A 22,678-nucleotide genomic window follows, 5' to 3' on the forward strand; every position below is an offset into this window, starting at 1 on the left:
CCACCCCGTCACCTCCCGAGATCGCTCTCTCCACACGTGTTCCTGTCGTTGGTTTCTTCTGTGGCCCTCAGGCCCTCACACATGGCAGACAGCATCGGCCCACTGAAAGGTTCAGCCTCCAGTGCTGGAGCTAAAAACGCCTCTTTCCTTTCCAACTTCCCATCCTCCAGTATTCTGCTATAGCAACAGAAAATGTCCAGAAAAAGTACTGTTGTTCCCTCAAATCTAGTATGCAGAGAAGCAAGAGGCACCCCCAAAGCATGCACCAACACAGGGTAGACACTCCAAGGGGCAGCGGCGCCCCCTTCAGTTTACCGCTCTTTCCTTAAGAATCGCGGCCATCAACAGGACCGGAGGGCCCGGGGACAGCTCTGCTTTCCCAGCCGGTGCACTTCCTGGGGCCATCAGCACTCTTTCCAGCGAACTCCACACTGCTTGCTCTCAATCTGGGACATGCCAGCAGCCAGGCACGGGACAAGGCCGCGTTCACGCGCACCGAAAGAAGCATGCTTTAGTGTACACTGTGCTTTTAGTCTCAAGCTCAAAAAATGTCAGTAAAGTGTTATTTTCATAGGGGCAAAAAAATACCTGAATTGTATCCTTTTAAGTATGGCTGGGCTTAGAAGTTAGGACCCTTGAATTCAAAAGCTCCTGTTCACTTTACTGCTAGCCACTGAAATTCTAAAAGAAGAAAAGAAACTGGGAATAAAGCACACAAAGGACTGGAGCAGATGCCACTGAGAAGGCTTCTGGGTGCACGCGGGTGGCCCCACGGGCACTCGGCCAGCCCCATCCCAGTTCCTACTTCCACAGCGCCCGAGTCTTTGACCCTGAGGCCGGAATGCGCACAACACACAAACGGGCTGGGGGACAGGGCACCAGACCGCCACGGTTCTTCTGTTCTTCTCTGGGAGGTCTTGCCCCTCCCGACGCCCTGCAGCCCACCCAGAGGCCCCTCTTCCCACACAGCTCTGCCGCTGCCTGGCAGGCCGGCTGCAGGCGGTGAGTGAGCACCGGGTGCAGGAGCTCAGGCTCGGACAGGGTGATGGATACTTGCCGCTGAGCAGGGGCTTGTTGAGCATGTAGAGTGGCGGTAGGTCCTCTATGTTGGAGATGCGCTGGTACATGGCCCGGGAGAGGTGGTCTCCGTGGTACAGGCTTCCCAGGATGATGCTGGAGAAGTAGATGGGCTCCACGAAGACACTGAGCAGGGACCCCTGGATGCCCACCACGTTCCAGCTGCAGGGGAGAGACATGGGTTCAGAGGGGAGAAGCAGCTCTCACGGCCTCATGGCATGGCTGGTGAGGCTACCAGATGAGAATCACGGCAGGGACAAGGGAGCAGCGGACCTGGGAGCTACAGTGGACAAGAGGAAATGTCTTAAAATTAAACTGTGACGTGACTCTAGGCCACTGTGTCCTCCCGTGATGACGCACTTCCTGGAGGCTCTTTCCAACCGGGTTATGGGAGGGCCACGTGTGCCTCCTGTGCAAGGCTTCCTGGAAAGTGTATCTTTATCAGCTCTTCCAGGGGTCCCTCAGAACACAGGCCTGGGCTTTCCCTGAGCCGGCCCTTGGAGCCAGCCTGCCTCGGAGAGGTGTGCTGAGCTTCCTGCCACCACCAGCCAGGGGACAATGGTTGGCGGGACTCACTGATGCTCCGGAGATGGAGGTGGGGTCCTGGCGTGGTGCTTTTCACCCCAGTAGTTTGGGAGGACAGCAACCCAACTGTACTGCACTCACTGCTGTCTTCTGAGCCCCACGGGTGGAGACACTGTGGCCTGGGCACTGCTGCACTCTAAGTAAGTGCTGTGTGCATCACAGTGACTGGGCGCCGATCACTTGGGGACAGACAAGGGAAGACACAGCTGGATGTAACAATAAAGCAACAAAAAGGCCAACAGTATGTGAAGAGCCTTGAGTTGAGGTCAGAAAAACTGGAATGAAAGGACAAGGTTCTGTGAAACAGGAAAAGGGAGTTCTGACATCAGAGGAGGCTCCTTGGGGTGAGTCTGGGGTACACCCTCCAGTGGAGGCCAAGGGAAGAAGGTGCCCCTCAGCCCAGGGATGATGGATGCAGGCCAGGAGGGGATAGCCACAGGGAAGAGGCCAGCGGGAGGCCAGGGGGCAACTTGGAGGCAGAGGCCGGCTCTCGCGTGACACAGGTGTCCCAGGGGAGGGCTGAGCAGGTGCACTTTTCAGAAAGCGATGGCAGCAGAGCAGGCGTGGTCACTGGCACAGGGACTTGGGAGGTGTCCCAGCCGCAGCAAAGGTCAGACGCAAGGGCCTAAGTGACCGGACAGGGAAGCCAGGGAAAAGCTAGAAACCATCAGGTTGGACTTGGGAAACGGGGGACCCGGGACGAGAGGAGAACCTGGAACTCAGAACATGCAGTCAACTACTCTCCTGTGCCTCGTGATACCCATGGTGGCCCAAGCCCTGTAGCACCCCACCCGGGATGCAGCAGAAGGCATGTGCCTTATGGGCCTCAGACTTGTGCCCTGCCCTCCTGCTTGCACTCAGAACGGACAGGCAGGAGCCCTGCAGGGCAGACCAGCACCCTATCTGCCCAGCTCCAGCCACCAGCTGCTTGGACTGTGGCCAAGAGGGTACAATGGACCTTAAAAATTAAGATTTTGGGGCTGGGGATTTAGCTCAGTGGTTCCACCGCCTGCCTCTCAAGGGCAAGGACCTGAATTTGAATTCGATCCTTGGTACCAAAAAAACATTTTTTTAAATTAAGATTTTTCTTCTTTCAAAGATAAACTATTTCTCCAAAGTCCCTCACGCTGAGTGTGTAAACTGCATTCCTTCCTCCGTCGTGAATCCATCTGAAAGAAACATACAGATGCCAGTCCAGGAGGGTGGAGTCAGTTTTTTTGTTTTTTTTTTCCATGAAAGGAAAGAGAAGCCAAGAATAGCCAGGCGCTGAAACTACACGGGGATTTCCTCTGTTGTCTCATTGTATTCCCCACTCTTTCTTTCTCTCAATAAAAGCCCTTGTACACTTGTACGCGGCAAGATGGAGACTTAACTCAATAAGAGGCTGATTTACTTTGGAGCTAGCTTTGAAGAAACATTCTTCCTTTCCACCAAATCAAATGGCCTCCTGTGTTTTTGGGGGAGCAGTAAGCAGTCTGGACCTGAGTGGTAAGGTCTGGCGAGCCAGCAAGGAGGGAAGTGCCAGCTCCCGAGCAGTGCAGGTCTCCCGGTTCCCAAGGTGGGAGGGTGGTGATCACTTGAAAAGGATGAATCACTGCTGGCATCGAGCTAAACCCATGATCGGGACTCCAGGGCCATCCCAGCAGCTGCCAGGACATCTTGCATCCAAGAAACTTTCCCTTCTTCCCTGTATAGGGCATCAGCTACCTATAAACACTTTTGCTGGTAGAAGAAAGGGGATTCTGGGAAGCTGATGGGCTCCTCCTGGATGTTGGGCTGGAAGTGCATGCTATGGCCTGATATCTCCACTGTTGCAGGCTCACGGAATAGCCTGGGTCACTTCTCAGTACCAGATGGGGTAAGGTAAGGTACTCCACTACTGGAACTTGGGAACTTGGGTAGTCATTTGGAACTGCTAGGTTATTTTGCGGTACTGACTGGAACAAGAAAGAAAATTCCCAGGAAATTAATTTTGTTTGAAGAATATTCATTAGGTTTTGGTTTGTTTTTCATTTTCCTTTGTCTTTCTTACTGCCACCTTTATTTCTAAGACAGGCAGTATGGTTTCAATATCATTTAGGAGCCTTCTAGAGGTTCCCTATACTAACCAGACAGATCACAGTCAGGCTTCTGTGACAAAAATGAGCTGATAAACCACTGCAACACAAACAGCTTAAATATGTATTATATCTGAAGACATGTCACCTGACAGTTCTTTATTCTATAATTGCAATGTTTTTGTAAAAATTCAGGTAAAAGGGGGTAAAAAGGCACAGATATAAGCCTTCATGTTATTGTATAATGAAGATTCTAAAAAGGAGAGAATTAAATCAATAGTTTAAAGAGAAGGAAATATTTTAAAACTCAGAGCAAGAACATTTAAAAAATTGAATAAAATCTATGGTAAGGCAGATTTTAAAAATCTTTTTCTGCTGTGAAGGCTATAGCTATGACTTACCTGGTCTGTCAATGTGCTTTTTATGTGGCCTAAAGCTAATAGTTTTAAGAAGTGCTAAAAAGATTTGCTTGCCTCTCTGTGATGGATAAACTGCTACTGTTTTCTGTAGCTCTCTTTTTTTTTAAGACTTTGAGGAAAATAATCCTTAGATGGTTAATGGTTCATTTAGACATCATTTACTTCTTTTATAATTTTTTTGAACTATTATTATATGTGTTACTCCTTACTTTTAAAAGACTGATTGTCTAGGTATAATGTCAATCATAATGGTTGTCTTAATATTATGTAAAAATAACTACATTCTTTTTCTAGGTTGCTATCTTGTACATTACTTATAGTCATTTAGCTGGCAAGAGCTATGTTCCTCTTAGTCAATAAGAGACAATCTTGCTTTATCATAAAAATACATGGTTTTAATTGGTAAGTAGGCATTAATTCTTGTAGTCTATATTCAAAACTTATGCGGCACTATTGTGTGTACCTAATAAATTCTAAAGATGTTACCAAACTCTGTTCCTGGTTTTGACGTGACTAAATTATGTCATTTCTTCCCAGATGTTAACTCACATTAGTTTGCAGGGCAAAGACTCTAAAAATATTTTTAGTGCACCTTTCTGACAGAACACAACTTGTTTCACACACAAAATGGTTTTCCTTGATAAAAACTAGATTTGTTTTACTCGTCTTAGTTGAGTACTTGCTTATAAATTTTCTAATTACTGCTTGCCAAAATTGCAATGTTTTAAGGTGCATATAACACCTACAGAATAGATGAAATTAAACTTGGAAATGGACTCTAGGTAAACAGCCTGAAAACCACTCTTTTCTCTATTGTTCAAATTTGGCTAAAAGAGATTCTGGAACTGGCTTTAACAAGTCTATCACTTCCCCTCTGATGTGGGACAGGTTATGGTTGACCACAACTAGGAAAAGCTCTCTTAGCTCTGAGGAACAACATTCCACAGTTGGGTGATTATCAGTGTTTTCACAGAAGAAAAAATGGATTTGGAGATGGTGTCAGCCAGATGACACAGGGCTTGGTACCATATTAAATGGTGAAAAACTGAAAGGTTTCCCTCCAAAATCATGAACAAGACAAGGATGTTCACTATCACCATTCCTGTTCAATACAGTCCTCGAAACATTAGCCAGAGAAATCAGATAAAGAAATAAAAGGGATACACGTATGAAACAGCAGAGTCAAAGCTTGATTATCTGCAGGTAACAGGATCCTCGACTTATAAGACCCAAAATATTCCACCCACCAAGAGACTAGAATTAATAACCAAATTCAGCAATGTAGCAAGATACAAAATAAGTACACAAAAATCAATAGCTTTCTTATACACTAATAATGAACTCAGAAAAAGAAATTAAGAAACTTATACTATTCACAATAGTATTAATAAATTAAATACTTAGGAATTAAGCTACCCAAGGAAGTGAAAGACCTCTATGATGAAAATTACATCACCTGAAAAACAAAATCAAAGAGGACATCAGAAAATGGAAAGACACCCCTACTCCTGGATAGGGAGAGCCATATAATAAAATGGCTCTACTTCCAAAACATATATATGACAATCCCAATCAAAATACTGGCAGCATTTCTCAAAGATCTAGGGAAAACCATCCTAAAATTCATATGAAACTGAAAAAGACCCTAAACAGCAAAAGCAATCCAGGGTAGGCAAAAGCAAAGCAGCAGGCATTCCAATCCCAGGTTTGAAGTTATACTACAAAGCTACTGTAATTAAAACAGCATGGCACTGGCGCAAAACAGCCATGTGTATCAATGGAACAGAAAAGAGAGTATAGAAACAATCTCAGGCACATTCAGTTATTTGATCTTTGACAAAGGGGCCAAAGATACACACTAGAGGAAAAACAACCTAAAAAAGTAAATGGTGCTGGGAAACCTGACCATCCACATGCAGAAGATTGAGACTCACTATGCACTAAGCTAAAATCAAAATAGATTAAGGATCTAAATGTTAAAACAGAAATACTTAATGTGCTGGAAGATGAAATAAAACTCAAAGACATGGGCATGGGCATGGTCTTTCTGAATAGAACCCCAATGGCACAAGAAATAATACTGAGAATCAACAAATGGGTCCATATCAAATTTTAAAATGTCTGCTGGGGATGTAGCTTAGTGGCACAGTGCCTGCCTAGCAAGCATGAGGTCCTGAGTTCGATCTCTAGTACCAAAAAAAAAAAAAAGTTTGCACAGCATAGGAAACAATCAACAGAGTGAAGAGACAACCTACAGAATGGTGAAAAATTTTTGCCAAGTATTCTTCTGACAGAGGCCTAACACCTAGAATATATAAAGAACTAAAAAAAATTAGACCTGCAAAATTAAAAAATCCAATCAAAAAAGGGGCAAGTGAAATGAACAGACATTTCTCAGAAGTGCAAATGGCCAATAAACAAATGAAAAAAATTAAACACTTCTGGCCACTAGAGAAATGCAAATTAGAACAACACTGAGATTCCAACTCACTCCAGAAAGAGTGGCTATCATTAAGAAATCAAATAACAGCAGTGCTGGTGAGGCTGTGGGGAGAAGGAGCCCTTCCGCATCGCTGGGAGTGTAATCTAGCACAGCCCCTGCGGAAATCAGTGTGGAGATGCCTCGGAGAACCAAAATTAGAAACTCCACTTGACCCAGCTATTTGCCTTCTAGGTATCTTCTCAAAAGAGTTCAAGACATCACAATACAGTGCCACATGCACACCCATGTTTATAGCAGCACAATTTATAATAGCTAAATTTTGGAAACTACCTATGTGGCCATAAGTGGATGAATGGATAAAGAAAATGTGGTATTCACATACAATGGAGTACCACTCTGCCATAAAAAAGATAAACTTGAGGCATTCATAGGTAAATGGATGCAACTTTAGACCATAATATCATGTGAAATTAGTCAGACACACCAGCTTAAATATCTCATAGTTTCTTTTATATGAGAAACTAAAAAATTATACAAACACAACAGAGAGAGAGAGAATAGATAAAGTAGGGAGATCTTTTTCAAATGGATAGAAGAGATGGAGGGAGGTGGAAGGGAGGGGAGGGAAAGGGGATGAAAAAAAAGAAGTGAAGGAGGAAAATGAAGAAAACAGAGCTTTTGCAAATGGTGAGGGGACCACAAGTTGGAAGGGGTGGTTAGGGGATGAAAAACAGGAAAGAACGAAGATGTGTTATGTACGTGTTCCAACTCCCTACAGTAAGTATAATCATTATGCACTATAAACATGTACTAATAAAAAGTGACAAAATCGCAAGAGAATAAAGGAGACCGAGGGCTGAACTAAACCACGGAGGAAACTATAACCTAGAGTAGTGTGGCGAATCCATGGCAGGTGTGCTGCAGCGGGCATGCAGAGCCCTCCTGTTGGCACCTGAGCCGAGCTGCCCAGCAGCTGAGCAGTGTTAGCACTTTGTGTTAAGTATGTGGGGTTTGGGTTGCAGTTTGGGCACTCGGTCTCCAAAAGGTTTGCCATCACTGGCAGAGGGTAAAGTGGATCCTCAAAAACTAAGAATTAAAAACAACACAAACCTCTCTCCGAGCTTCCGCATGCTGAGCATGTCTGAGTAAATTGCTACACCCAGGCCTGACCCCAGAGCGCGCCACACAGCCGGCCCTATGGGCCAAAGCGTAGCTATATCTGCCTGTGGGACTGTCTTTAGTCCCACTCCCTCCATGAAATAGAGCCTCTGTGTAGAGGTCAGACTAGCTGCTCTTCTCATTTGGCCAAATTGTAAATAAACTCGATTTCTCTTTGTTAAGTGCCTTGTTGTATTTGGCTGGGGTGGGGGCACGAACCCAGAAACCACACAAGCCTGACTGAGCCTGGCTGCTATCAAGGCCACCAGCTGGGGTTACCCGGCCTCTTCCCATCATAGAGTCGGGCTGTGTCCCTGCCCTCTGTCCCTTCCGCACAGTGCCGGCACCTTCCTGCAGCACACAGGCCAGTCTGGCCACTCCGTCACACACCCCAACAGCTCCCGGCCACCATTCCAGGTCCTCCCACCTGAGCAACCACACAGGCTATTCTGTGGAACAGCTTCGCGACAGTGGTGCCAGTACTCAGCGCTCACAAGCATCCCTGCCTTGGGGCCCTCACTGGCCCTGCTGCATCTGACCTGTGTAGTCCGCATCGACCCTGGGGAGGTAATCCCAGGAGAGTTGGGATTCTGCCTCACTCACTGATCACGCCAGCATCAGTGTCTCTACACAGAGAAGATAAATGTGTGCCCAAGGCAGGCGTTCCATCCCAAGGTCTCAGGCCTTCCACCTCCCAAAAGGAAACTGAGAACACTTTCCCTGTCTAGAGAAAAAGCTGAAATGGCTGGATGGCCAAAGGCCTTAGGGCCCTTTTCTTATGCAGATTAGAAGCCAGTGTGGGTTTAGTCATTTTAAGCAGAACTCAGTCCCACCTCCCAGGGCACACTGTAAACTGATCTTGGAAGCCTGCATCTGGTAGGAGCCATTAATTCTGCACAAACCTTCTTAAGAGATTCCAGGCTTTGCTGAGACCATGGCTGGAAAATGGAGAGGTGCCTCCTCAGGCTCCACCCAGACTGGTGAATCTAATTTCTAATTTCTTCCTCAATTTCTTCTGTGACCCAGTGACATTCAAGAGTGTATTGTTTAATTCCCGTGTGTTTGCATAATTTCTATGGTTTCTTCTGCCATTACTTCTGAGTTTCAGTGCCCTATGATCTGATAATATGCATGATAATTTTAATTCTTTTGCATTTATTTAAGCAACGTTTACAGGCTAGCATGCGGCCTGTTTTGGAGAAAGTTCCATGTGTGCTAAGAATAACATGTATTCTGGTGGCAGTACAGAACACTCTGTAGATGTATACATTTAGTCTATACACTTGAAAGTGTGGTTCAGTTCCGATATTTCTATGTTAATTTTTTGTATAGATGATCTGTTGGTGAAAGTAGGGTAGTACTGAGGTACATGGATATTTATGTACCTCTTTTGTTCAATTTTGCCTTTTTTGATCAATTTTACCTTGAAATCTACTTTGTCTGAAAATCAGACTGCTACTCTTGCTTGCTTTTGAGGTCTTAATGCATGGGATATTGTTTTCCATCCTTCTGATTTTTAGTCTATGCATTTCTTTTTGGATTAGATGTGTCTCTGGTATGCAGTATACCATTTAATTTTGTTTTTTGATCCAATCTGCCAATTTGTGTCTTTTGACTGGGGAGTGGATGCCACTTACATTGAGAGTTATTACTGAAAGGTATTATCTTTTTTGTATCATTGCATTATTTTTCTGTTGTTCATTCTGTCATTTTTTCCCTTGTGTTTATTCATTCTGCTTGAATGCTTTCCATCAGACTTTTGCGTATTGTTGGTGTCATTGTTTCCACCTAGGATATCCTTGAGAATTTTCTGGAACACTAGTTTGGTATTCATATATCTTTTATGGTGATCTTTGTCATAGAATGCCCTTATTTCTCTATCAATTTTGAAAGAGAGCTTTTCAGTACATATTAATCTGGGTTGAAAGTTTTTTCTTTTAGGACCTGAAACATTTCATTCCAAGCTTTTCTGGCCTTTAAAGTTTGCTACAGTTCTAATGGGTTGACTTTCATAAGTGAATTTTTGCTTTTCACTGACAGCTTTTAAGATTCTGTCCTAACACTGGACTTCTGGGATTATGACTATGATGCGTCATGGAGAGGTCACCTGTATGCTGAATTCGTTCCCCATACTTGGAAAGTTTTCTGCCGTGGTTTCTGTGAGTAGGTGCTTTATTCTATGTGTGCTGTCCTGACTCTTCTCTATTAGTCTTACATTGATAGTCTTCTTTGCATCATCTAGAAGCTGTTGGATCTATTTTCTGTCCTCTGTTTTTGCTTTTAAGGTTTCTCTGAGTATACAGTCCTGTGATCTGACTTCTCTCCTCACAATGATCACTTCTGCTGCTCATATTTTAATAGAAATGTTTATGTTTGTTGATTTCTGTTTGGCACATTTTCATGGGCTCTGTATTTCTGGTAAATTTGTAATTCATGTTTTCTTTTTTGTACTGGGGATCGAACTCGGGTCCTTGCACTTGTGAGGCAGGCGGCAACATCACAGAGCTAAAATCGCCAGCCCTGTAAATTCATGTTTTCAATGATTTTGGTGAGCTTTTCTAATTTTTTATTTTATTCTTCATTAAATGCATCAATCTACTTGTTAGCTCCTCTCTTTGTTTAGTTATATCATCTTTGATCTCATCAAGTTTTCTGGCTTCCTCTCTGATCATCTCACACAATTCAGCCATTTGGTATTTGATTTCCTCTCCATCAGTATCCCTTGGACCTGCTTTGGGAGACCGGGGAATTTCTGGTGACATTTCTGGTGACATTTTGCTAACTTGTTTTGCATGTTTCTATACGTGTGTGTGTGTGTGTGTGTGTGTGTGTGTGTGTGTGCTGAAGGTTCAGGTCAAAGAGAGTTTGTTGTTGAAGATCTCTTTAGATTCTGCTTTCAGTGATGTTATCTTGGCTTTATTTGTCAAGAGGTTCTACCTTCAGTCTATTCAGTTTAACACGTGGACCCAGTCACTGAGAGTAATGAGGGCTACTGATCTGGATAACTCCCTCGATCCAACTCCAAAGATGTGCTTTACTTTGCAATTGAGCATATGTAGCTTTAGTAAATAAATTAGAAATTGTAACTCAAAGTTGTCCTTTTTACTTCAAATCTGGGCTTTCTGTCCTATCGGAACCTGCCTAAGTGGGGGTCACAGTGCTGTGAGGGGCTGCTCTTCCTATCTGCTCATGTGGATCTGGAGCGAGCTTCTACACCGTGTCTCCGTTCAGGCAGCTGCTGGGACAGAACGTCTACCACCGGTTCCCCATCTTCCTGGACACACTGTCCAGCAGAGGCCACACTCTTCCCCTCTCAGTCCTATTCCAGTGGCACTGCACCAGCTTGGCTGCCTTCTTTTTGCCCCAGCGGGATGTGGTCTGTGCCCATGTGCTCAGCCCAAGGCAGCCCTCCCTGCTTGGGCTTCCTGGACCTGGAATTCAGATCTGAGGCCTGGGCAGTCGGGATCTCTAGCAACATGGACACCCTGAGGACAAGGCCCCTCCCAATGAGCAGCACTCACATGGTAGCTGGCACCAGAGTCAGGCCGAGGAAAGACTCTCCCAGAACCACACAGCACTGTGCCCACCACTTTCCTGGTCAGAATGGCCACATGGCAGGCTCAGGAGCAAGGCAGGGATGGTCATGGGCTCTGGATGGGAGGAAAGTTCACCCATGGAGAGGACCACAGATGCAAAGCATGAGCCACCTCTCAGCACACAACCTTTTGTGGTCTTTGGACATCTGGCAACTCTCTCTTGTAGCTTATCCTAAGCCATGACCACAGGAACCGCAGAGGGTCCACAACCATGAACTCGACATTTTTGATCTTCCTTAGTTTCATCTGTTACTACCACTGATCTCTGCCTGATCCACAGCAAGATACTTATTTCAAAGAAGCTCAGGTCCTCAAATTCTAGGTAAGTTTCTAGAACGATACGAAAGCTCACAATTAGCAATGGATGAAACAAACATTGAATGAACAAGTAACCAGGAAAGGACCTGAAATTATAACTGAAAAATCTGGGTCCTTTCATGTCAAAGTGAGGCCAGAACCCAGGAGGATATCAACAGCATGACAAGGCCCTGCGCTTGGCAGCATCACTGGGTCTGCACGTCTTGCACAAGAGCCTTCGGAAAGCAGAACCCAAACCAAGCCTCTTTGGCAGAGGCCTATACAATCCTGATTCCAAAATCAGGTAAGAACAGTTAAAAATTTTAGGAAATGTACAGGTCTGCATACTATATAAACCTTCACAGGAAACCCCAAGTAAAGGGTGAGCCACATGTTTCAGTTTGAATGCGGTTCTCCACGCTGGGAAGCTTGGCCCCATGTGGAGCTGATGGAACTCTTGAGAGCTGGGACCCAGGGAAGGTCACAGGGTGCTGCCCTCAGGAGGGGTTCAGGTAACCCCGTGACTCTCGGGGTCCCCTGGGTTAGTTCTTGTGAGAGCATTGTTAGAAAAGCAGACCCCGTCTGACCCCTGCCTCCTTCCCCAGTTTCCTATCTGGCAATGTGATCTCTCCTCCCACGTGTCCGTCCCACTTCCACCTCCACCGTGAGGCCACATAGTCAATGGGACCTCATCAGAGCCTGCACTGTGCTCTTTTGACTTTGTTTCCAAAACTGTGTGCTACAGGAAGCTCTTTTCTTAATAAAGTAGTCTGTCTCAGGCAGTTCATTACAGCTGTGAAAAACAGACTGAATTTAACAGCATGCTAAAACAGTGGACAGCCCAGAGATAAAACGTCATGTATGGGTCCCACAGTCCTCAACAAGGTAAGAAGATCGCCCGGTGGACAAAGGACCAGGAGAAGATGCTCAGGGTTCTTCAAGGCTTAGGGATCACGGCAGTGCCAGCTATCAAAGCGACTCTGCAAGTTGTGAAGAAAAAGCCATTTCGGCCCAAAGAGAAAGGAGCACAGGATGCAAAACAGGCACGTCAGGGAGGCAGTCAATTGAAGTTGCTACCTAGCTGGAGAAATGCGCACACTCTCAGCAATGAGAGGAATATGCAACTCAGAACCACAAGGCACTGTTTACAAAATGTGGGTACACGCAGAACACACAGCTGGTGTGGGGCCACGGGAGCAACCATGCTGGGGAGCAGCCTGCCAGCCCTCTGCAAGATTACATGGGTCCAGGCCTTGGTTCCAGTCCTAGGACATCCCAGCAAAGACCCGCATAGCCATGTGAAGGACAGTCGGGGCCACAGGCGGAAGGCGGCTGACGGAAACCCCAGTGTCGGCTGTGAAGGTGGCCCAGGCCTCTCTCTGCTGCAGGATCTGTCAACAGCAGGAGTAATGAGTCACAGCAGCAAAGAGAAACACGGGGCCGAATGAAAACAGGAGAAACAGTGGCTTTCCAGCACAACGCTGCTGTTACGATGAGCAACACACACACACAAACACCCCCAAAGTCACCCTGAGTGCTTGTTTCCCGAGTGTGTACACACACAGTCGCTTCCACGCAGGTGGGGCTGAATGGAAGGACACGTGGTAGACACACCCCAGTACAGACAAGTCGAGCATCTCTAATGAATTTCAGATCCTAGAGCATTCTGGACTCCGGATTTTCAGATTAGGAATGATCAACTGGTAAAGTTGATGAAAATATTCCAAAGTTCAAATATCTCCCAAATCTGAACACGTCTAGTCCCAAGCACCTCAGACACGGTACTCAGCCTGGACCTGTGCTTGGGGAGAAGAGCAGGAGGTGCACAGTTAACCCAGCATGACAGAGCCTCACAGGAAATCAACACAAAAGGTTTGCAAACAGCTAAAAAGATGCAAATGGGAGCCTCTTACAGCCTGAATGCCATGATGGTTCCACCACTGAGTGAAACATGCTTCCCTCAACCTTGTCACGGTGCTGGCCCTGCACGCGTGGATGTGCGGGGACAAAGGAGATGCGCTGGGCACGTGTCAGTCCCAACAGCCCGGACAGTGCCCACCGCTGCTCACCCTGGGTGCCCAGGAGGATCCCGAGGAGGGAGGTTTCGATTTTATATGCTTTCCACCATTTGTGCATGTAACTTCTTTGTTTTCAAGTAAACCTTAGCTGAAATACAAAAACAAAGAGCCGCTGGAAAGAGCAGCAGCACCTGAGGAAATGGGCCATCTGCAACCTGACTAGACACACGCCGGGAGGGCGAGCCGAGTCCCGGCCCACGCCACCCACAGCATGGTGCTCACTGCCCACTGCCCGCGTGGCACAGGCTGTCGCAGGCTCCACTGCTCCCCAGTGTCGACGCCCAGTGCTGACGCAGAGACCAGGGCAATGGCGCCTGCTGATAAGCAGACCCTCTGGGCTGCCTTTAAAATTGACACCTCGCTCTAACCCAGAGCCGAGACGCATGTTCTGAAGAAGGTGGTGTGGGAAGCCTGGAGCCTCCAGCATGGTGCCCTCATCCCTCCGGTGTCCTCCGAGGGACCGGGTTGGAGGACACTGGGGGCTCCCTGGGGGTGGTCATTTCCAAAAGGGCAGAAAGGAGCTGTGTGGCAGTGAGGTGCCACAGGCTGCAGCCCTTACCGGGCAATCTTGTCGCTGCAGGACATGGTGAGCAGCCTCTCCCCCTGCAGCACACCATCCCACGTCTGGATGCTGGCGTTCGAGCGCACCGGGATCGTCCCCTCACCAGACTCTATTTTTGTCCGTAGCTGTCCCCTCGCCTTACGATTCGGGTGTCTGTCTGCTGGTTCTAAGAGAGAAAGAGGGCATTCAGAACCAACAGGAGGAAACCTCCTACTAAGATTCAGTAACTGGAAAAGCTATCTAAGAATGCCCTATAAATACATAACGTACTTACACAAATGCATGCATGTTCATGTTACACAAGGATAACTACGTAAATACACAAAAATCGAAATTTATAAACTTGAGCAGAAAAGATGCAAGTCAAACCAAAGTCATGACTGTGCTCTCTTCAAGGGCTGGGGACAGGGAACCACTGATGCTGAAAGGATTCTATCAGTAATGCTGAACAGGAGGGGATGTGCAGGACCAGATGCAAAGATCTCCCAACTCTGCCAATGGACATTTAGCTCTGTTATATTTTACTTCAAAAGTAAATGCAGATTGATGTAGAATAAATCCACAGGAAGTGTAAAACATCCACAGCAATCAGTCCTGGGTTATGACACATGTGATTTTAATTTTCTTTCTTGAGTTTTTTCCACAGTGAGTTTGCACATTGCTCTTATGACCAAGGACAATAATGCAGGCAGATGTCCTGTCTGACTAAACAATGCTTACGCTTGGGACAAGGATGTGGGTATCACCTTTCCTGCAAGGAGTGGACGGGTGTGGAGGCGACAGCCTGTAGCTCTGCACAGTGCCAGTGCCTGGGAAGAACAGCCTGGTCCCAGTTCACCCCCAGTCATACTCGCTGCAAGTGTGGAGGACTTGGCCGTCAGATCCAGAGGAACCAGGTGTGGACACAGCTCTCCACTAAAATCTTTACACTCTCATTACAGGTTAAGGAGAACTGGCACTTTTCTTTCTTTTTTTCAGAACCAGGAATTTTCATTCGTTAAAAATTTCTAATGAAACTATTAATTAGGAAGAAAGGATCTACGCTTTTATAAAGACCTCTATTAGACCCACACCTAGGGCTGAAATTAAAGAGTAGCAGAGAGGGCACTGCCTGGTGCCTCCTTTCCTCCCACTGCTCCCCAAAGGGCAGGCTTCCTGGGGATCCACAGGTACCTTCCAGCACGGGCTCGTGCGGGGAGAAGATCCTGGCATCGCCGCAGGGTGAGGTGCTGATGTACAAGTGGAACTGCACGGTGTCCTTCAGCCGGAACCCGCCTCGCTCCGACTTCTGAAAGATGGACCTCTTCTGATCATCTCTGCTGCTACAAGGAAAAGGTGGACAGTTAGGATGCCGTGTTCAGAATGATTTTCAGAGCCCAGAACGGTCAGCAGGGGGAGGGGAGCCGGGCCTGAAGCTCTGTCACATTTATGAGCTAACAGGCCCACCTGGCCATGGACACATCATCAAAGTGGCTGCTCCTTCCCAGGGTGACTGCAGAGCAGAAAGACACGTATGAGAAGCGGCCTTTCCGGAACAGTGTGGTGGATCAGGCCTGTAATCTCAGTTATTTCGGACGAAGGCAGGAGGTTGACAAGTTCAAGGCCAGCCTGGGTGATGTAGCGAGCCCCTGCCTCAAAATAAAAGGGCTGGGGGTGTAGCTTAGAGCAAGGCCCTGGGCTCAATGCCCAAAAGAGAGACAGCGTTGAGTACAGGATTAGCTCTGCCCAGGCACAGGGACCAGAATGAAAACAGCACTTCCTGGGTGTGTCCATGCTGCATAGAACAAAAGCACGTGGTCTGGAGAAGACCTGGAGTCTATGGCCACGTGACAGCCGCATGGGGCACACATGCGTATGTGCACGGACCCAGGTATTACTGTGCGCTGGCGGAAGCAAGGGGGGCTTTGCTTCCAGACAGTCGCTTGCTGCTTGCTGCTCTGCACTCACGTCAGGTACAGCTCCAGCTGCGCATAGAGGAAGCGCAGCAGGGACCTCCGGGAGATGATCTCTGCGTGGCAGTCGTTCAGTGCCAGCCCACGGTCACTCATGTACTCGCCGTTGATACACTTGGTCCCGGTCGAGACACTGATCACCTTGGCATCTTTGACATCCGTACCTGGAAGACAGGAGGACATCAGCGGGCACGGGGATGCCGCGTGTCTGGCCCCAGCTGTTAGCACTGGATGTGCAGGGGTGGCAGAGCCTTGCGCTCAGCCTCATCCCCTGGGGGTCACTTGAACCCGCACCTGCAGCGCCTCCACCCGGGGACCTGCTCTGCACCCCTGGATGCCACATCCTCGCTCTGCAGGGCAGCGTGTCACAGTCTTTCCTGACTGCTCACCCAGGAGCATGGGCAGGGGCACTCGGCTAAAGGGAGCTCGCTGCCAGGCACGGTGGCCACACCTGTACGCCAGGGTCACGGCCAACCCAGGCAACTCAGAGGCACTGTCTCAGAGGCAGTAGGAAGGGCCAGGGTGCAGCTCAGCACCACAGCACTCGCCTGGCATGTGCACAGCCCTGGGCTCCGGCCACAGCACCACATGCAGGCAGATGCACTCACGTGTGCACACGTGCTCACACACACACACAGCCCGACTGCCTGGTGATGAATCTTAAAGCCAAACAATCCCAGCCCTAAAGAGGCTGGAGGAATGGCCTCCAGGCTCCAAGAGGAACAGAAGGAAACAGCAAAACAGGGTGACGTCCACTCCTGGCGCCAACCTGGACAGATCACTGGCCTGGTGATGCCAATGCTGCCTGGGCCGGGCGTGCGCAGGGATGGGTTCGAGCCCCAGTGCTGCGAGTCATCGAGACCTCAAGACCGGAGTGTCCTGTGGTGATAGCACTGCGTGGGAGGGAGCTGAGGGACTGGCCGGTGCCAAGCCTGGGGGAGCGCCTCACCCTCACCTCACCTCAGCCCGGAAGGCACGTGTGGTCTCACTGCAGACAGGGTGACTGAAAGCCCCGCCCTGCAACTGTGCAGAACGGACCCCTGGAGGCAGTGCACAGGCCGAGGGCGGGTGTAGGCTTAGCAGTCACGGAAGGTGTGAAAGGGGCCTCCTCGGCAGTGGCTGAGTGATCAGACAGAGGGGCCGGGGCTGCCCCTTGCCCCTGTACACGGGGCCCAGGCCTTGCTGGGAAGCTGCTTCAAGGGCAGGTGAGGGGCTTGGCTTCCAGCGGAGCCGAAATGCAGCAAAGCAATGGTGATCCAACAGGTGCAGCATCCTGGGGCAAGGCGACATGGTCGCCCGAATTTCTCCCTGGCTGCCAGCACCGTCCAGGGGCTGCAGTGGGTCCTGGCCCAGCTCTGCCACCACAGGGAGCCATGCTCTGGCCAGGGACGCAGTCCCAAGGTCACACAGGCTATGGATGAGGGTTCTGGGACCTCTCTGTCCCTGGGAACTTCTGGACAGATGTCATCAGGCCACTGCCACCCAGATCCCAGAGGCAGCCAGGAACTGATCTGGCTGCACCGGCAGTGGTAAGGCCGCAGCCCGGGGTCACAGGAGCAAGGGTCCCGCCTGGTGTCCAGAGCCGAGCCCGTGACGGGATGAGTGGGCCCAGCGTGGACACAGCAGCTTCTCCAGAGGAACTGGGGCTCCTCCCTGAGCCCCAGCCCCAGCCCAGACCCGACCTGCACACCTTACCTGTGGTCATGACGACGCCGGCCAGGACTTTCCTGCGCGCATGTGGGGAGGAGAAGTTGTCCGTCAGGTCGCCGAACTTACCCAGGACCAGGCGTGAGACCGCGTCTGCCAACACCTGTGTGAGGAACAGAGACGGGGTTGGGCAGCGTGCACGGGGCGGGCCCCACGCAGTGCCGTTCACACTGGCCCTCCACGGAGACACCTGTAGGCCACCCCCACTCCAGAGAGCTGCGCCAGTGAGCCTGGCAGACCGGAGTATGCGTGCGCCCATGTGCCTGTGTGGTGCACATGTGTTTCCTCCAAAACACTGCGGGGGGACAGACATCCCAGGATCATGTGAGGCTCTGCCTACGGGCCCTGGGCGTGGATGCAGGGGCCGGTGCACATGAAGCGTGAGGCCCACACCCACCTCACATGGGGAAACTGAGGCACAGAGAAATGCTAGCTCATGCCCCATGCCACTCTGCCAGACACTGCCCAGGTTCCCCTGTGCCACGCACCTTGGCAACGGGACCACAAGCAGAGAACACTCTGACCACCCAGGCCAGAGCATTGAGCGGTGTGGGGCGGGGCCTCTGCGGGCGCCTCACCTTGGAAGACACAGAGGCTCTGCACATGCGCCTGAGCAGCCCAGCACTCGGCCCAGCACTCGGCCCAGCTGCGGGTGCAGAAGGCTCACAGCCTCTACTGCCCCCCAAACCCAGGCCACAGGGTGTGCCTGTCAGAGCCAGCCTCCTGGTAGTCTGCAGCCGGCCTCGGAGTTCTGTGTCTGGGGCAGGGCTGCTGGGGCAGTGCCGGGGAACAGCAGAGCTCTGGCACTCTGTCCCACCGGTCTCGTTCGTCGGTCAGGTGGACACCGGAACCCGAAGGTGCCACCGGGCCACCAGCGGAGCACTCCCAGATGGAGAGATGCACCCCTCATCCCAAGGATGCCTTACTTGGGACAATGCCACTGCAGATGTCCCCCCAGCGCTGGACCAGCAGACACCCCTGGGCCCAGTGGTGTCACAGCAGGACAGGCAGTGGCCAGGGTCCTCACTCTCAGGGGACCTCAGCGATAGAGATGTAAACACAGGCAAGGGGACAAGAGCAGACAGGACCAAATGGCAGCGGCCGGGGTGAGGACGGAGCACTGAACCCACACAAAAGCAAGAAAACGTAGGCCAGGGATTTAGCTCAGTGGCATGGTGCCTGCCTCAAAAGTGCAAGAACTTGATTTCAATCCCTGGTGCCAACCCCCCCACCAAAACACATAAAAATGCTAAGAGGGGAAGAGTAAGCCCCAGAGCGGCCTCTGTGACCTGCAGCGGCAGGTGTGTCGCTGCGCTCAGAGGCATGGGCGCGGCACAGGGCCAGTGACCTGCAGAGCGAGCCTGGCACCCGTGCTGACATCACAGAGGACCAACCTCCCAGGCCCAGGGTGGCTCTCAATCCTGGCACAGGGGCCCGGGCCTCCGTGAACAGCTCAGTAAGTGGCTTGCAATCACAAAAGCAGCATAGTCTTCCAAGTCCCGCCCCCACAGCCTGAGTGACAGGGCAGGGGAGGCCTCTCACAGCTATGTGGGCACAGCACGGTCTGGAGTTATAACCCCGCCTATGCATCAACTCCAGCAGCACACAGGGTGCTTGTCCTCTCGGGGAGTAGCAAGGGTCTGCATCCACCTAAGAGGCACATCTGAAACAAAGTGGAGCCCAGTGATAAGGCCAGAAGGCTTGGACCCAGCAAGGCCACCGCCAGGTCCCCTGAGGAGAAACTGTCACACCTGAACTGCTCTGGGGCTGCCACACAGAGCAGAAGCACACAGCCCCGCTGTCCCGTGGTTCTGGACAGGTGCAGAACTGGGAGGACGGTGACAACAGGACAGGCTGAGGGGACCTGGATCCCAGCAGATGCAGCCACCACCCTGGCCAAGAGCTCGGCCCCTTCCTGAGGTCAGTGAGACATAGGGGCACCCACACACCCTCATGGGCACTTCTGTCTGCTACCTCTGAGCTGCTCACCCTGCACAGCCCCAGGCCTTGTAGGCCACAGCCCCAGAGTGGTCCCAGCAGTCCCGGATACCCTGTCAGTGAGGGAGACCAGGTGGCTGGGACTCTATCAAACAGAAAGCCTGGGAATTAAACAGCACCGGGTCTAAGGCCACTGCTTCGTAAAATGACAAATGGAAAAGTGATTCCCAGGGCCAGGGCCAGCAAGGAGTCAGCAAAGAAAATAGTACATGATCTGTGAAGAACCGGAAACATTCTGGATGGATCAATCTCTGCACATGCCATTTTGGCAGCTTCAACCAAAACATCTCTTTTCAAAAACTGGGAACTGAGCACATCAGGCTCCAACTTTGGAGCTTCCTTGAGCTGCATCAAAGGCAGAGGAGAAACCCCTGGGGAGCACATGGCCTCCTGCCCATCACATCTGAGTCCTCCATGTTTCCCAGTCAGAGGTAGACTGTGCCACCTTTATCACAAAGAGCAAGTGACAGAAAGGAGCCAACATGCAAGAGAGCAGAAGAGGTTTCAAAGGAGCCCCACAGGATTCAGGTTTCTTTCTTTTTCTTGGGGGTGGGGTGTGGTACTGGGGAGCAAGTGGCAGCAGCACTGAGCTAAATCCCCAACCAGGATTTAGGTTTCTAGGAAGAAAGCCAGGACCCAAACTCGCTGGGTGAAAGGACTGAAAGCCCCTCTCCCTGAGACTCTGCCTTTCTTCATCTTGATTTGCCAGGGGCTGGGATGTGGTGGGGTGGGAACAAACCAGAGTGGCTGCCCAGTCCGGCAAAGCAGGGGGACCACATGGACGCTAGGCAGAAGATTCGGGGCACAGAGACCCCCAGGCAGCTGGCAGGCTGCAGAGCACCCACACACAGGAGCCCCCCAGCCCTTCTGCAGGCCCCAGGTTTGTGCGCCCCACCACCTGGGGCTCCTCTGCTTAGCCAGGCTCTGCACGTTGGGAACTCAGCCACCAGCCAGCCCTGTGGGGTGAAGCCAGGTGCCCGACCCCGAGGGGTTCCCAGCATCCTGGAACACATGAGGCTCCTTGTAGGGAACACAGCAAGAAACAGTGCTCAGGGTCCTGCCCCTGACTCCTGGGGTTTCCGGAGGGAACGGTCCCCTGGACGGGACTGTGACTGAAACCTGTGTAGTGGACAGATGGGGCTGCTGTGTCCCTGCCCTGCACTGCAGGGCCCAGGTGCACAGCTGGAGGCCACTGGGCCACAAAACCCAGGTGAGGCCACCCCACAGCAGGACAGCAGTGACCACCCCCACCGAAAGGGGCGGCTAGAAAGGGACCAGCCTGGCGGCTGCCCACGAGCGTGCCCACAGCAGGGACACGACCTCCTCACCTGCGGTGAGTGCAGCTGCAGGCCCTCGCTGAGCACAGGCTGGCGCGACGGTGTCTGGTCCAAGTGCAAATTGAAGATGGTGGCCAGGGCGGACTGTGCGGCCCGGGCCTTGGCCAGTTTCTTGTTCCGCCCCGAGCCCTCGAAGAACTGGCCATCCACCACCACGGACATGACGAAGCTCTTGGCGTGGCTTTCACCACTCTCCGACAGGAAGTCGTACTTGAGCCCCGGACGCAGCTCGTTCAGGATCATCACTGGGTTCTTCCCGCTGGGCGGTGGGAAGGGCGGCGGCACGGGCAGCGGTGGCTGGGCCAGGCTGGTGGGCACCGGCGAGGCGGACAGGCTGAGGTCCCCACTGGAGCTGAAGGAGTCATCGCCGTTGGAGCCCACGTAGAAAGGCGGCTCGGCCTTGTCCGGCATCTCAAAGCCATTGAAGAGCGCGTCGGGGAAGTCAGCCTGGTCGGAGGTGAAGTCCGTGTTCACGGACAGGGTCCTGCCCATGGCCAGGTGGGCCTCGGAGGCGTTGGGGAACTGCACGAAGGAGCGCAGTGCCTTCTCGGCCGCGTGCAGCTTGGCCTTCTTCTTGGTGGGGCCCGAGCCCTCGAACACCTGCCCGTTCACCTCCACAGACATGACGAAGCGGGGGGCGTGCACGGGCCCCGTCTGCGACAGCAGCGTGTACTGCAGGCCTGGCTTGATCTCGTTCAGCTGCATCAGGGCGTTCTTGGGCAGCACGGGTCCCGGCATCCTCCTTCGCTTCTTCAGGCGGTACCTGGAGTGACCATTGCTGCCCTCTTCCAGCGGCCTCTTCCTGCCACCGCCACCGCCACCCCCGTTGGAGAGCTGGGTGCCCTCGACAGGACCGGGTGTGCCGCTGTCCCTGGGGGACACGTTGTCCAGATTGCGGTTTTCTTTAACATCTGCGCTGCTGGCACCTGCGATGCCCAGAAAGAGTAACTTACAACGCCTTCGTTGCAGGATCTTGTAAATGCAAAATTTATAGATTCCTTTACCTCTTTGTGACCGCTTAAGTGGTGTGTGTGTGTGTGTGTGTGTGTGTGTGTGATCTGCTTTCTAGGCAAACATGAGGAACTATAGATCTGGCCAAAGAATCGTCAGCCTCAGCCGAGAGCATGCTGAATGGTGGCCAGTATCCTTCTATTTAGTTCACCACTGCCTCTGCATGGACAGGTAAAAGTTTTAAACCAGGCGTGGTAATGCACGCCCATAGTTGCAGCACTCTAGGAGGCTGAGGTGGAGGGAGAACAAGTTTGAGCCCAGCCTGGGCACCTCAGCAATTTAGTGAAACCCTGCCTGGAAACAAAAGCAAAAATAGTGCTGGGGATGTAACTCAGTCCAAAAAGCCCTGGGTTCAACTGATCTCCCATACTACAAAAAAAAAAAAAAAAAAAAAAAAAACA

At 50.8% G+C, this 22,678-nt stretch overlaps 1 protein-coding gene across 5 annotated transcripts in view; it reads right to left on the bottom strand.

Moving 5' to 3' along the window:
* The window catches only part of Adarb1 (adenosine deaminase RNA specific B1), an 88,257-nt gene that overhangs the window by 15,833 nt on the left and 49,746 nt on the right, over positions 1-22,678 (bottom strand). For all 5 annotated transcript variants that reach the window (XM_033768072.1, XM_010636428.2, XM_010636426.3 and 2 more), the window contains 6 exons: positions 21,258-22,192; positions 17,920-18,034; positions 16,220-16,388; positions 15,446-15,594; positions 14,270-14,438; positions 1,058-1,239 (listed from right to left, as the gene is read on the bottom strand). In XM_033768072.1, the coding sequence (XP_033623963.1) occupies positions 1,058-1,239; positions 14,270-14,438; positions 15,446-15,594; positions 16,220-16,388; positions 17,920-18,034; positions 21,258-22,192 (1,719 nt within the window). The remainder of the gene's footprint in view (positions 1-1,057; positions 1,240-14,269; positions 14,439-15,445; positions 15,595-16,219; positions 16,389-17,919; positions 18,035-21,257; positions 22,193-22,678) is intronic.

Source organism: Fukomys damarensis, unplaced genomic scaffold (assembly GCF_012274545.1).
Source record: "Fukomys damarensis isolate Sample0158 unplaced genomic scaffold, DMR_v1.0_HiC HiC_scaffold_24, whole genome shotgun sequence".
Classification (NCBI taxonomy): Eukaryota; Metazoa; Chordata; class Mammalia; order Rodentia; family Bathyergidae; genus Fukomys; species Fukomys damarensis.